This window comes from Dendrobates tinctorius, unplaced genomic scaffold (assembly GCF_039654945.1).
Source record: "Dendrobates tinctorius isolate UK_male_01 unplaced genomic scaffold, ASM3965494v1 ptg000102l, whole genome shotgun sequence".
NCBI lineage: Eukaryota > Metazoa > Chordata > Amphibia > Anura > Dendrobatidae > Dendrobates > Dendrobates tinctorius.
This window is the reverse complement of record NW_027361770.1, coordinates 1,036,776-1,049,837: the sequence shown is the minus strand read 5'-3', so window position 1 is coordinate 1,049,837 and position 13,062 is coordinate 1,036,776. Positions and strand designations below refer to the sequence as shown.

Genomic DNA, 13,062 nt, shown 5'->3' with positions numbered 1-13,062 from the left:
GGAGAGCATTTTGTAAAAGGTTGGATAGTGCGTTGTCTTTTCCGTCTGCATAACATCCAGAGACAATGGTCAGACCAAACGGACCAATCAGTCGTTAGAGCAAATTTTGCGATGTCTTTCCACTTCCAGTCAAGATGACTGGTCTGACGCCTTGCATTAAACAGAGTTTGCGTTCAATAACCTTGTTTTCCACTCTACTGGTACCTCCCCTTCTGTAATTATGGGTTTAATCCACATTTTGGGGAGTTTTCTCTTTTGGACTCTTTTTGCCCGGGGGCTGATATAGCTGTACAGCATTTGGGGAAGTTATGGCGGGAGATCCAGAAGAACAAATGGGAAGGCTCAAAGGAAATTTAAAGTTTTTGCGGACAGGAGACGGAAGGTGGGACCTCCCCTTTGGGTTGGTGATAAAGTGTGGCTTTCTACTAGGAACATTAAGCTTAAAGTTCCTTCGGCGAAGTTGGAGCCTAAGTTTATTGCCCCTTATGAGATCACGGAGGTGGTTAACCCAGTGGCGTTTCATTTGCACCTCCCAGTGTCTTTTAAGATCCCCAGTGTATCCCATAGGGCCTTGCTGAAACCATTGGGGGCTGTGGAATAATAATAATAATAATCTTTATATAGCGCTAACATATTCCACAGCGCTTTACAGTTTGCACATATTTTCATCACTGTCCCTGATGGGGCTCACAATTTAAATTCACTGTCAGTATGTCTTTGGAGTGTGGGAGGAAACCGGAGTGCCCGGAGGAAACCCACGCAAACACAGGGAGAACATACAAACTCCTTGCAGATGTTGTCCTTGGTGGGATTCGAACCCAGGTCTCCAGCACTGCAAGGCTGCAGCGCTAACCACTGAGCCACAGTGGAAAAAGCTTCATTGGGTCCCTTGCCGCCTGTATTGGTGGATAGTCAGGAGGAGTATGAGGTAGAGTGCATCGTGGATTCCCGATTGGTCCGCTGTTCCCTCCAGGATCAGGTGCACTGGAAGGAGTATGGTCCTGAGGATCGATCCTGGGTTCCTGCCCAATCGGTTCATGCCGATTGTCTGGTGCGCTCCTTTTATGCCCGATTTCCTGGGAAACCTGGGGATCCGGTGGCCCCCCGTTGAGAGGGGTAAAGTCATGTCTCTTGATGGGTTGGTTCTGCCTCCATTCTGGTTAGGTCAGGGTTAATTCTAGTTTGCCTCTCTTTGGTTCTGGGGTGGCTATTTAATTTTGGTATTTCCTGGGTTTGGTGTCTGTGATACTTCCGTTCAGGCCGGGATCACACATGCGAGGAATACGGCCGAGTCTCGCATGTTAATACCCGGCATTGCTGCCGGAACTAAGGAGTGTAGCCTGCGGCTACATGTATTGCTACGTGGCCGCACGCTCCGATCTGAGTGCCAGTGGCAGAGTCGGGTATTAACATGCGAGACTCGGCCATATATGTTAGAGGTAGCTGACCCAGGTTACTCATCTGTAATCTTTGTGCCTCTGTGCGTGTGAGCTTTGCTATGTATGACCTGATTTGTCCCCTGACTTCTGCCTCCGTCTCCTGCTCTGTACTGCCCTGTCCTTCCTGGTTCTCTGACCCCTTGTCTCTTCTTGGTTTACTCTCTTATCCCTAGGTACCTCGCTCTCATTTGGCTTTTGATCCTTGGGTCCCCACTGACCACGTTAGCGTTCTATGCCCCGTACTCCGTGCTCTCTGCTGTTTCCCTGTCCTCATGCGTGGGGACTCCGCCCCCTGTGGTCATGTGACCGCGTAGTCGCAGGTCCTGTGTGCTCTGCCTGCCTCAGTTCTTCCATTCCCTGCACTCGGTCCCCTGCCCCCTGCTAGTGCCTCCTAGGCTTCCTCACTATCGGTGTCATTACAGAAGTGCTATGGACTATGTGAGGTCTGTGAAGTGTAACATTGCCTACAGAGGCCTGAAACCGGATAGACTGTTTTTGTGAGAAAACTGGTCCTGTGTGCTTTAATGCCATTGCCAAGCCAAGTCCCCCAACACATGCAGTAAGCGCTGCCTTACAATATCTTCAGCTTGCACATGCAGTCTGTAGTAAATGCCTACAATGGTGTCCTTTCCGTTGTTCTCTACTTATATTCTTACCCAAACAGTTTCCACAGAACTCCCAGTCTCAAGCTTCAATCTCTGTGCAGATATACACTTTTGTAACATACAAGTCGACACTTCCTCGTTTATCAAGTCTGTTTCTTGCAAATAAGTTGTATCCTTCTAGTCTTTGTGAGGCAGTGACCCCTGTTACAGCTAGGGGGCGCTGTATATGCTCCTCAGGATACGCATGGAGGTGTAACTGTGATGGTGAGACAGTGACATGCAGTATTGTAAATGGCCTGTATGTGTCGCAGAGGTCTTCTGCGCTGTAAGCCTAAAATGATGTTGTTCTGGGACTTGTAGTTCCACAAGTGTTTGTTTACTTATAGGGGGTCTTACAGGGTTAGTCGGAGAGCTGGGCGGGACTGACTAGCCACACATACACCGCCCACCTATGGTGGTGGTTACAGCTACGTAATGTGACCATGGTTTGGGTAACAAGGTTCATTGTTCTAAGGTCCTGAAAGGTCTATATGTTGGAAGGTCCCAGGAGGGGACGGACTTCCTGAATAGCACCATGGGTGTGGCCATGGACTGGCAGAGTCTGTGATGTCACTGCGTTAGGGAAGCTACCAAAAGTCTGAGGGTCTGGAACTGTCAGGTGGCCTGGTGAGCAAGGCATTGTCTGGGATGGTGATCCCAGTTCAGCAGCTTCCCTGGGAACCATGGCTGACCAGAGGTCAGTGTGTGGAGCAGGAGCTCCCGGAAGGTAACTCCAGAAAGGGGGTTATAATAACGGCACAGAAGTATCTGCCATTGCAAAAGACTATCTGTGGTTATTATATTCTGTTGATATATATGTAATGAAATGTGCAGCGTACAGTCACCCATGGCAAATGGACAAAATGAGAAGTTCCGCGTGTTTAGTGACTGTGAGTTGAAGTCGTATAAACTGTGATGTAATGAAGTGTTCATGGTGCGGTTTATGAGTCTAAATAAACCGGAATAAACTGTTTTGTGAAGAAACCGTTCCTGTGTGACTGAATCCCATTGCGAAGCAAGTGTCCCCCAACACAAGCAGTAAGCGCTGTCTTACACCTTGTATTCCAATCATGTTTATCATCCCACCAAGTTTCAGTTATTCCATTGACATCCTATTTCTGTCCCTACGTTAGTAGTCCAATTCTCCTTGTTGCCCATGCTTGTGCATTTGTATAGAAACAAGTATGTTCCTAGGAGCTTGTTTTGCCCTTGTCCAAGATGGAGTCCATTACTTCTCCCTGCCCTTGAACTTCCTGTTTGTCCTGCTATTTTAGTCTGGGTCAGGAGATCCTCCTTGCCTGAGTATTTTGTTGCTGTTGGCTCCTGAGCTTGTGCCTGTTTCTTCTGGACTCTTTAATGCTGCTGCTGCTCGTTACTCAGTGTTTTGCCTCTCTGTGTTCTGCTGCCTTCAGTCCTCTATGCTGCTCCTTGATCCTGACCAGGATTACCTATTGTCGGGGCTTCTGGTGTGGAGCTACTCGCCTCTGGAACTGCTGTGGTCAGTAAGAGATTCTGATACCATTATTTCTTCCTAGACTGTGTCTGTTGGGCTGCAGTGCTGGACTTGAGCGAGACTTTTCAGCCCAAAAGGTACATTTAGAGACCTTCTCCTGCTAACGCTCCACCCGTGTATTGGTGGACTTCCACGTTTAAGTGCTATGCGCATTCTCACTCATTATTGCTTGACTTCCACATTTAAGTACTGGGTGCATTCACACTCATATTATTTCTCGATTTCCATGTTTAAGTGCCGTGTGCATTCCTGGGTCATATTACTGCTGGACTGTTTCATATTATATCACAAAAATGCCCATTTATATTAGTTTTTTACCCTAAAAAAGGGCGATACCCCACAGAACATAAATAAAACAGACTTGGTAGCCAGAATATATACCAAAAATGGACCAAGTGCCACAAAATAGTGTATCAATATTAAAATATAAAACTTTATTGAAATTCATAAAAACAATGTGTGCAAAGAGATACTGAAATAAAAAAGAGTTACATAAACCATGGTACCTCCTACTACAACACAGCACAGTATTGTGATACCATCCACATAGTAAATTAATATAAATATTACAAATGATATGGGGCAAGCAAGACCCTACCAGTTCAATCCTCAAATAATATAGGTATCAGCATAAAAATCCACATACACCAGTATTACGTTCCAATTAGGAGTAAGATCATAAAGTGTACCATGTACTGACTTTAACCCATACCAAGCAATGACCCTAAGCTAAATTAGCTACCAAAATTAAACTGTACACATAATTACATACCAGTATGTTCTGGTGGAGGAGCCCCGGTCGTCACCTCTGCCCCGTCGCGCGTTTCGCACTGCTTCTTCGGGAGGCGTGTCAGGGCAGGGGGCGATCCGGTTTAAATAGAGGTCTCGGGTGCAATAAATTTAAATTTAATTCAGCCAGTGACGGCGCCTGTGCAGTGTCAATGGAATGTCCTGTTACTATATGGGACAAGTGGCATTCACGGCGCATGCGCGGGATCACATGAGTCCTGCTGTCCAATAGGAATGCAAGTCGGTGGTCACATGACCCAGAACGCCAGGTCCTCAAAGGAATCCATGCGCTCTTGAATCCCTAAAGACCGCTTCCTGCATACCGGCGGCCCAGGATACCCCGCATGCGCACTGCCACCTATGGGAAAAACTAGATGTGAATCGTGACCCTGTTAAGCTGTGTGCACTTACTGTGAATAATCACTTAATTAAAAAATGTAAATGTGTCAATAAATAAAAATCATATGTTCAAGTTATCCTAACTAAACATACATAAATATATCCCACAAAATAATATACTATTAGAAAAGTGCTGACAATATTGGCAAACTAATTAAATAGTACCACTAATTAAAACACGTTTAAAAAAACGTTTCCAAGACCGTGGATCGGGCTATCCAAAGGGGCTACAGGAGAGCCAAGAACACGCCAAGAGATCAACTTCTACATAAAAAATCAGCCCATTATAACGCAGGATGAGAATAACAAGCAGGTAAGATTTATTACCAACTATAACAGTAGGTGGTCTGACCTTAGAAAGATCGTTGAAAAATATTGGAAGATACTTTTGGTTGACCCCATTCTTAGACAATGTCTTCCTGCTAATCCTTCATTTGTAGCGAAACGGGCTCCCAACCTACGGGACATTTTGGTACACAGTTCTTATGACCCTAAAGGAAGGGAGAGGAGTAAGAAAAATCCTGAGCCTAAAGGATTTTTTCCATGTGGCTTGTGTAAGGGCTGTGCCTACATGAAAAGGGGGTTGGTTTTCTTTAATTTTGACAAATCTAGGAAGTTTGACATCAGGGCCCACATTACATGTTCATCTAAGGGGGTCGTATACTATACAGAATGCCCTTGTGGGAAACTTTATATGGGCATGACAAGTCGGGATCTCTAAGTTAGAGACCGTGAACATTGCCTAGACATAGAGAAAGCCAAAAATGTGACGGATATCTGTACTCTGAAGACCCTACCTAGGCATTTTAGGCGGTACCATCAATGCAACCCGAGGTTACTTTCTGTTAAAGGGATTGATATTGTTATTGGGACAAGTGGCATTCACGGCGCATGCGCGGGATCACATGAGTCCTGCTGTCCAATAGGAATGCAAGTCGGCGGTCACGTGATCCAGAACGCCAGGTCCTCAAAGGAATCCATGCGCTCTTGAATCCCTAAAGACCGCTTCCTGCATACCGGCGGCACAGGATACCCCGCATGCACACTGCCATCTATGGGGAAAACTAGATGTGAATCGTGACGCTGTTAAGCTGTGTGCACTTACTGTGAATAATCACTTAATTAAAAAATGTATATGTGTCTATCAATAAAAATCATATGTTCAAGTTATCCTAACTAAACATGCATAAATATATCCCACAAAATAATTACTATTAGAAAAGTGCTGACAATATTGACAAACTAATTTAATAGTACCACTAATTAAAACACCAAAAAAAGAGTGCCGAAACATATGTACTGAATAGATACAAAGATAGTGTAAATTCATTGATTTTATGAATTTCAATAAAGTTTTATATTTTAATATTGATACACCATTTTGTGGTACTTGGTCCATTTTTGGTATATATTCTGGCTACCACGTCTGTTTGATACTGGTTCATATTAGCGGTCGCGCCCCGCTATTCAGTTTGTTGAACATTTCTATATTGTGCTGTTCACTTTGTTACAATTGCAGGAAGATGTCTGTTAGTTTTTTTTCCACATCTTACTTTGTTAAATACACTCGTTTGCCTCAGCTTTGGTCTCATATCTATTTTATCCCATGCAATCAGATTCCATAGTACCCAAATAATTGTTACAAAGGAAGTGGATGACACCTTCCATATAAACAACTTATTAAACAGTAAACCGTCACTATTTAATTGTTTATGTTGACACTACTCAACATAAACAATGTTGTTGCTTTTACATCGAACAGATGGCGCTTTTCAAAAAAGCTTGTTTTTACCTGTCACAGGTGTGCCATCTAGATCATAGGTATATAAAAACACGCTCGTATTCGAATGTAACATTGTGTCAAAATTTCACAGCACGTTGTGTCAAAATTTCAAAGCACAGGTGTGCCATCTATGTCTTAGGTGTTCTGCATTCATACATGTTGACACGGTGTGTAATCTAGCATACAGCATAAACCACCTTCTATCTTCAAAAGTAAGCAGACTGTTCTCTGTAGTCTAACTTGTTTATTGGTGAAGAGTATAGAACATGCGGTAAAACTATAAAGAATACAAATGACATGGGTAAGTATTGGGCAGATGATCACACAGCTAACACAATTACAGGAAGTATAGAGTGTGATGCAAACTTTACATAGAAATACACAGGTGTCTAATTACATCTGCTGTGCACTGGCTGCCATACAGATAATAACATCTCTGAACAAAACTGCACTGCAAGAAAGATATTAATCTTACCAGATATGCTTTACCTAGATAACGAACTCAAGTAGGGGAGTTACAAGAGGACAGATAAACACGTGTCCTTATGAAATACACAGAAGAAAAATGGCATCTTCCTCATCCCAGAATACATTGCTTAATTCTCACAATGCATTGCTTCAATCCCAAAGTGCAACACTTCTGTTAAAAACACAGGCTGTAAAGGCAATTTAAGACACAGCTATAAATTCAACCACCACTAGATGGTGCTATAACTAAACCAGCACATAATAAAAAACATTTTTGCCCTAGATTCAGAGGGCAGAACACTCCCCGCTTGGCATCAACTGATTCCACTTCATTTTCCAGGTTTGGAGCAGTAAAGGCATGCTTGCAGTGGTGCCAACCTTTACAAGACTTCTGAGGATTTGTACTGTGTTTTTATGATACCTGATGAAGGATATATACTGTATCCGAAACGTATTGTATCTCTTTGTTAACTTATCAAATTAAAAAATATGAAATATCATCTTTGGATGTGAGTCCTGGGAAGCACTGCCATTCATGGGCTGGATGTGCTTTTGTTGATTTACTCATCCTGTGTGAGCCTGATTCTGGCTCTTTCACTTGGATCCACCCGAAGCAAGCTGCAAGCCCTGTCTATTGAAAAGTATCCCAGAAGACTTTTTGAGGATACACAATCTAAAGCCATATTAGTCTTCTATCAGGTGAGTGCGTAAAATTGTGCACCTTTTAATACTATAATATTGTGTTTACGCACTTAGGGCGCCGCAATTTGTCTATTCTCTCCCAAACAGGGTTTTTTTGTATAAGACGTCTGACTGGTGTGTGATGTTGACTTGTAAGACTGAGCCACATGAATTAAACAAGCAATGGCACGAACAAGCGAGTTCTAGGTTGAAAACCTGCTGAAATGGTGGGATTTGAGGTGATTGTCTGAAGTCACCATACTTAGAACAGATACCTGAGGGCGGAGTTCTTCTGCATCTGGATCTACCAATTCAAAGGTGTCTGATTCGTCACTGTAAGGCGTTGAACGGTATAAGAATGTAGGGCCCATAAACCAGGTTGTGTCCTTAAGGTGTCTAGATTCAACAGATCTAGTTGCGTGGTCCGCAGGATTGTGGTTTGTGGACACATAATGCCACTGTTTAGGGCAAGTAGATCTCCTGATCCTTAGCACGCGCTTGCTGACCTAAACATAAAAGCATCGAGTTTCGTTGCAAATGTACCCAAGTACTACCTTGCTGTCTGAGTAGAACTCAATGTCCTTGAATTCCAGGTCAATTTCTGTCGAGATAAGTTCAGTTAACTCTACTGCTAGCACAGCCGCACAGAGTTCCAGTCTGGGTATTGTGTGCTCCTGTACTGACGCTAGTTTAACCCGGCTCATAACAAGCCTTACATGGCATTGTTCCTTAATGTCAGTAGTTTTCAGATATGCTACTGCTGCAATCACTTTGGTTGAGGCATCGCAGAAGATACAGAGCCTTTGCGTCTTGACTTGTGTTGATGGCACGGAAGCGTATGGTCGTGCCACGTAAAGATCTGATAAGGCTTCTAAAGATTTCTTCCATCTTACCCACAGATCTCTCTTCTCCATGGGAAGCGGATCATCCCACTCGGACATCTCTTGGGTGAAGTCTCTCAACATCATTTTACCTTGGATAGTTACAGGGGTTACAAATCCTAGAGGATCGTACAGGCTATTTATCACGGAAAGGACACCTCCACGTGTGAAAGGTTTTTCTTCTTTGTTGATCCGAAAGGTAAATGCATCTCTCTTCAAATCCCAGAGCAAACCAAGGCTCCCTTGCATTGGAAGGGAGTCCGTGTCTAAATCCAAGTCATTTAGATCAGTTGAGTAATCTTGAGAGGGAAAAGCTTCCATCATTTTTTGGCTGTTGGAAGCAATTCTGTGCAACCTCAAATGGACAAAGCGAGCATTTCTTGTGTCCTCTTTAGGAGACTGACTGCCGATTCATCTGTAGGTGTGGATTTCAAGCTGTCATCCACGTAGAAATCCTTCTCCACAAACGATCTAATATCCGACCCGTACTTTGCTTCGCCTTCTCCGGCTGAATGTCTAAGACCATAGATGGCGACAGCAGGGGAAGGGCCGTTCCCGAAGATGTGTACTTTCATCCGATACTCCACGATGTCTTTGTAGGGGTCATTATCGTGGTACAAGAAAAACCTCAAATAGTTTCTATGTTCTATTTTGACAAGGAAGCAATGAAACATCTGTTGTATGTCAGCCATGAATCCCACTGCATCTTTGCGGAAGCGAAGAAGTACTCCTAAAAGTCTGTTGTTGAGGTCTGGGCAAGACAAAAAGACATCGTTTAGCAAGACACCTTCATATCTGGCGCTTGAGTCAAATACTCTTATCTGACCAGGTATCTTAGGATGATACATGCCAAAAATGGGTAGATACCAACATTCCTCGGAATCTTGGAGTACAGGTGCAATTTCTGCATGGCCATTCTGAAGTATTTTCTCCATGAAGGCAAAGAAGTGCTCTCTCATTTCAGGTGCCTTCTGATATTTGCGTTTGAGGAAGACAAATTGACCATAGACAGGTTCTCTGTTGTTGGGTAAATGTTGCCTCTGGGGTGTAAATGGTAGAGGGGCATCCAACTCTTTGACTCATCTCTTACCATCTCTCGATCCATGATGTCCAAAAACAGTCTGTCTTCTATGGACATTGCTACCTTGTTGTCTTCTCTTGTTCTGTGGAAAACTGTGCACCCTATGTGATCTTGTTCGCCATCACATGTGTGGTCTTCATAGGAAGGATCAGCTAACGGACAAGGTAGAGGAGCATTGTGTGGCAACTTTTTTACCAGGAAGCTACTCTTACATGGCTGGAAGAGAGGCGGACGTCCTTTTTAAAGAGTATTCGTAAGCATGCTTTCGTCTAAGGCCGGCTTGTGTGCTCCTCCTAGGCAGACGTCTCCAATGATGACCCATCCAAGGTCGTGCCTCTGTGCATACGGAGCATTCCTGAAGCCATTTATACATTCTGTAGCCTTGTGGACTTCTAGTATATCTCTTCCCAGAAGTAGCGCTATTGGGGTTCATGGATCCATCTCAGGTATCAGGTGGGCTATACGCTTTAGATGGTAGTGATGTGTCGCCACCTCCCGTGAAGGTATTTCTGACCTGTTGTCAGGAATCTGGTTGCACTCCAAGATGGTCGGTAACGATAGGCAGGTTTGGCCATCTATGGACTCCACCTTTTATCCGGTAGCTTTTCTCCCCACCATCTCAACGGTACCAGAACATGTCCTCAGGGTGTAGGGAGAACCAGGGCCTCCAATGCTGAAGTTGTCAAAGAAGATGGACCTGGCTAGGGACCTGTTACTTTGGTCATCCAGGATTGCGTAAATCTTGAGGGCTTTGTCCTTGTGGCCTGCAGGATAGACTCAGACAAGGCAGATTTTTGAACAGGACCTTCCTACTGTGAGTCCCTTACAGATCTCCATACATTTAGAGCTGACCTCAGGGGTGTCTTCGTCGGTGTCTTTCTGCTTCTCATCGTGCTCCTCTGCTTGTGAGAACACTCATGCAGTTGATACAGGGTGCATGGCTGTATTGTGATCCGTGCTGCTGCATTCTACACATTTCACGCTAGCTTCACAGTTCCTGGTGAAGTGAGAGGTTGTGGTACAATATTTGAAGCAGATGTTGTTCTCCTTGAGTAAAACTTTGCGTTCCTCTAAAGACTTTTCCCTGAAGCTCTGCATTTTAGTAGAGGATGTGGTTTCTTGTGAAGAGGGCAATGTTTACTGACATCCTGAGGCTTGCTCTCGTCTGGAGGAGGTTTATTCACATTGTGAGGAGGGCCTGTGGAAACAATGTTAGTTTTGTGAACTGCCATGGGTGTCCTCCTGGGTTTGACACCAGGGGCAGTGGAACATGACAGAGTAAAGTCAAAACTAGGGTTATTTCTAATCCTAGATTGTTTGGTGACAAAATAAACAAATACAGTGAAAGGAGGGAATGATACATTATGATTTTGTTTATACTCTGAACCAAATGTAATCCACTTTTCTTGTAGGTTGTAAGGAAGTTTCTGTTCTATCGGATTGACACCCTTAGCGGTGTCTAAGTATGCCAATCCGGGCAAATCTCCTTCCTCCTGGGCAACCTGTAACTCTATCAATAAATCACTCAGATCTCTAAGCTTTTGATAACCTTTAGGTCCTATCTTAGGAAAATCATCAATTTAGAGTATTCTCTATGACTTCTACTGTCCCATAGCATTCATCAAGTCTTTCCCACACTTTACGTAGACCTGTGCGGGGATGCTTTACATTAATGTCTCTCATCCTTTTGGCATGTTAGGCTGACTCACTTCTGAGCCACTTTACTAGGAGATCTAACTCCTCACGACAAGAAAGGTCCAGACCATGAATGGCGTTCTGGAATGAGGCTCGCCATGACCGATAGTTCTCGGGTTTGTCAGTGAACTTTACATGTCCTTTAGTAACCAGTTCTCGGCGGGCAAAGAACTTTTTTGCAAAGTCCATGGTGGCTCGGTTAGTGCTGGCATGCGCCGGTGTATTATAGTCATGTCTAGTGTGTGGTGTATCACCATACCTGTAAGACTCTTCTGACTCCGGATAGTCTGTGCGGTACCTTGTCGGTGAAGAAGGTGTCTCTTTAAAGCGGGATGGGAGCTGTACCTTGTTCTCAGTGGAACGGTAGCTGTGGTCGACATCTCTGTGCTGGACGTCTACTCGTCTATGGTAGTGAAGCTCGGTGTTTGGTCGCTGGTAATCGGCATAGGCTGATCGATATGATGCATCAGGGCTGTCATCAACGCCGGAATGTTGACGGATGTACTCTGTGACGCGCTGCGCTAGATCTTGCTGCTCTAGATCTGGTCCGAGAATGTTGCTGCGTCTCTCATAATCAGGATCTTTCATAGCTTCCAAATACTCTGCTTTAGCGATTGCAGCTGCTGTCTCTTTGTCTGCCGCATGTCTTTCTAGCTCTGGTTGCAAACGTGCAGTTTCCACTTTTCTCTCTGCCTGCAAACGTACTGTTTCAGCTTGCAGGCGTGCAGCTTCCGCCTCTCTCTGCCTGCAAACATGCGGTTTCGTCTTGCAGGCGTGCAGTTTCCACCTTTCTCTGCCTGCAAACGTGCGGTTTCAGCTTGCAGGTGTGCAGTTTCCGCCTTTCTGCCTGCAGACGTGCGGCTTCCATCTCTCTTACGGCCTGCAAATGTGCGGTTTTGGCACCTTGATCTGCTTGTCTCTGCTTTAGATGCATCTCTCGTTTGGCAAAGAGGATCTTGCTTTGGCCGCTTCGGCTTCAGCACGAGCGACAGCAGGGAGCTCTGCTAATAACGACCTGTTGGAGCTTGTTCAGGACCTCATTTTGAGTGAGGATGTGCTTTTTCGAGACATTGTGCGCGTATTGCTGAGTATATTGGCGGGAAACAGTCTGTGTGCGGTGGGCTTCCGCGTGGCGGGAAAGATGTAGCGCTTGATGGCGGGTTGCACTCTCTGTACTTGTGACTGTATGGCGGCCGCTGTAATATCCGCAGGTAGTGTGGTGTGGGTACAAGCAGCTCCTTAAGTCGTATTCACTATCGCAGGCGTCTAGCATCTGTTTTACTGTTCTGCCTTTATACACGTTGACACGGTGTGTAATCTAGCATACAGAAAAAAACTACCTTCTATCTTCAAAAATAAGCAGACTGTTCTCTGTAGTCTAACTTGTTTATTGGTTAAGAGTATAGAACATGCGGTAAAACTATAAAGAATGCAAACGACATGGGTAAGTATTGGGCAGATGATCACACAGCTAACACAATTACAGGAAGTATAGAGTGTGATGCAAACTTTACATAGAAATACACAGGTGTCTAATTACATCTGCTGTGCACTGGCTGCCATACAGATAATAACATCTCTGAACAAAATTGCGTTGCAAGAAAGATATTAATCTTACCAGATATGCTTTATGCGGATATTGAACTCAAGTAGGGGAGTTACAAGAGGACAGATAAACACGTGTGTCCT

General features: G+C 44.4%; 1 protein-coding gene across 8 annotated transcripts in view; it reads left to right on the top strand.

Moving 5' to 3' along the window:
- Positions 1-13,062, top strand: part of NR4A3 (nuclear receptor subfamily 4 group A member 3) — a 379,358-nt gene that overhangs the window by 215,033 nt on the left and 151,263 nt on the right. The window contains exon 8 of one of the 8 annotated variants that reach the window (XM_073587668.1): positions 8,616-8,796. The exons of 6 other annotated variants lie outside the window; for them this stretch is intronic. In XM_073587668.1, the coding sequence (XP_073443769.1) occupies positions 8,616-8,796 (181 nt within the window). Of the gene's footprint in view, positions 1-8,615; positions 8,797-13,062 lie in introns of those variants that run through there. One more of the 8 variants, XM_073587671.1, reaches the window with a different exon arrangement.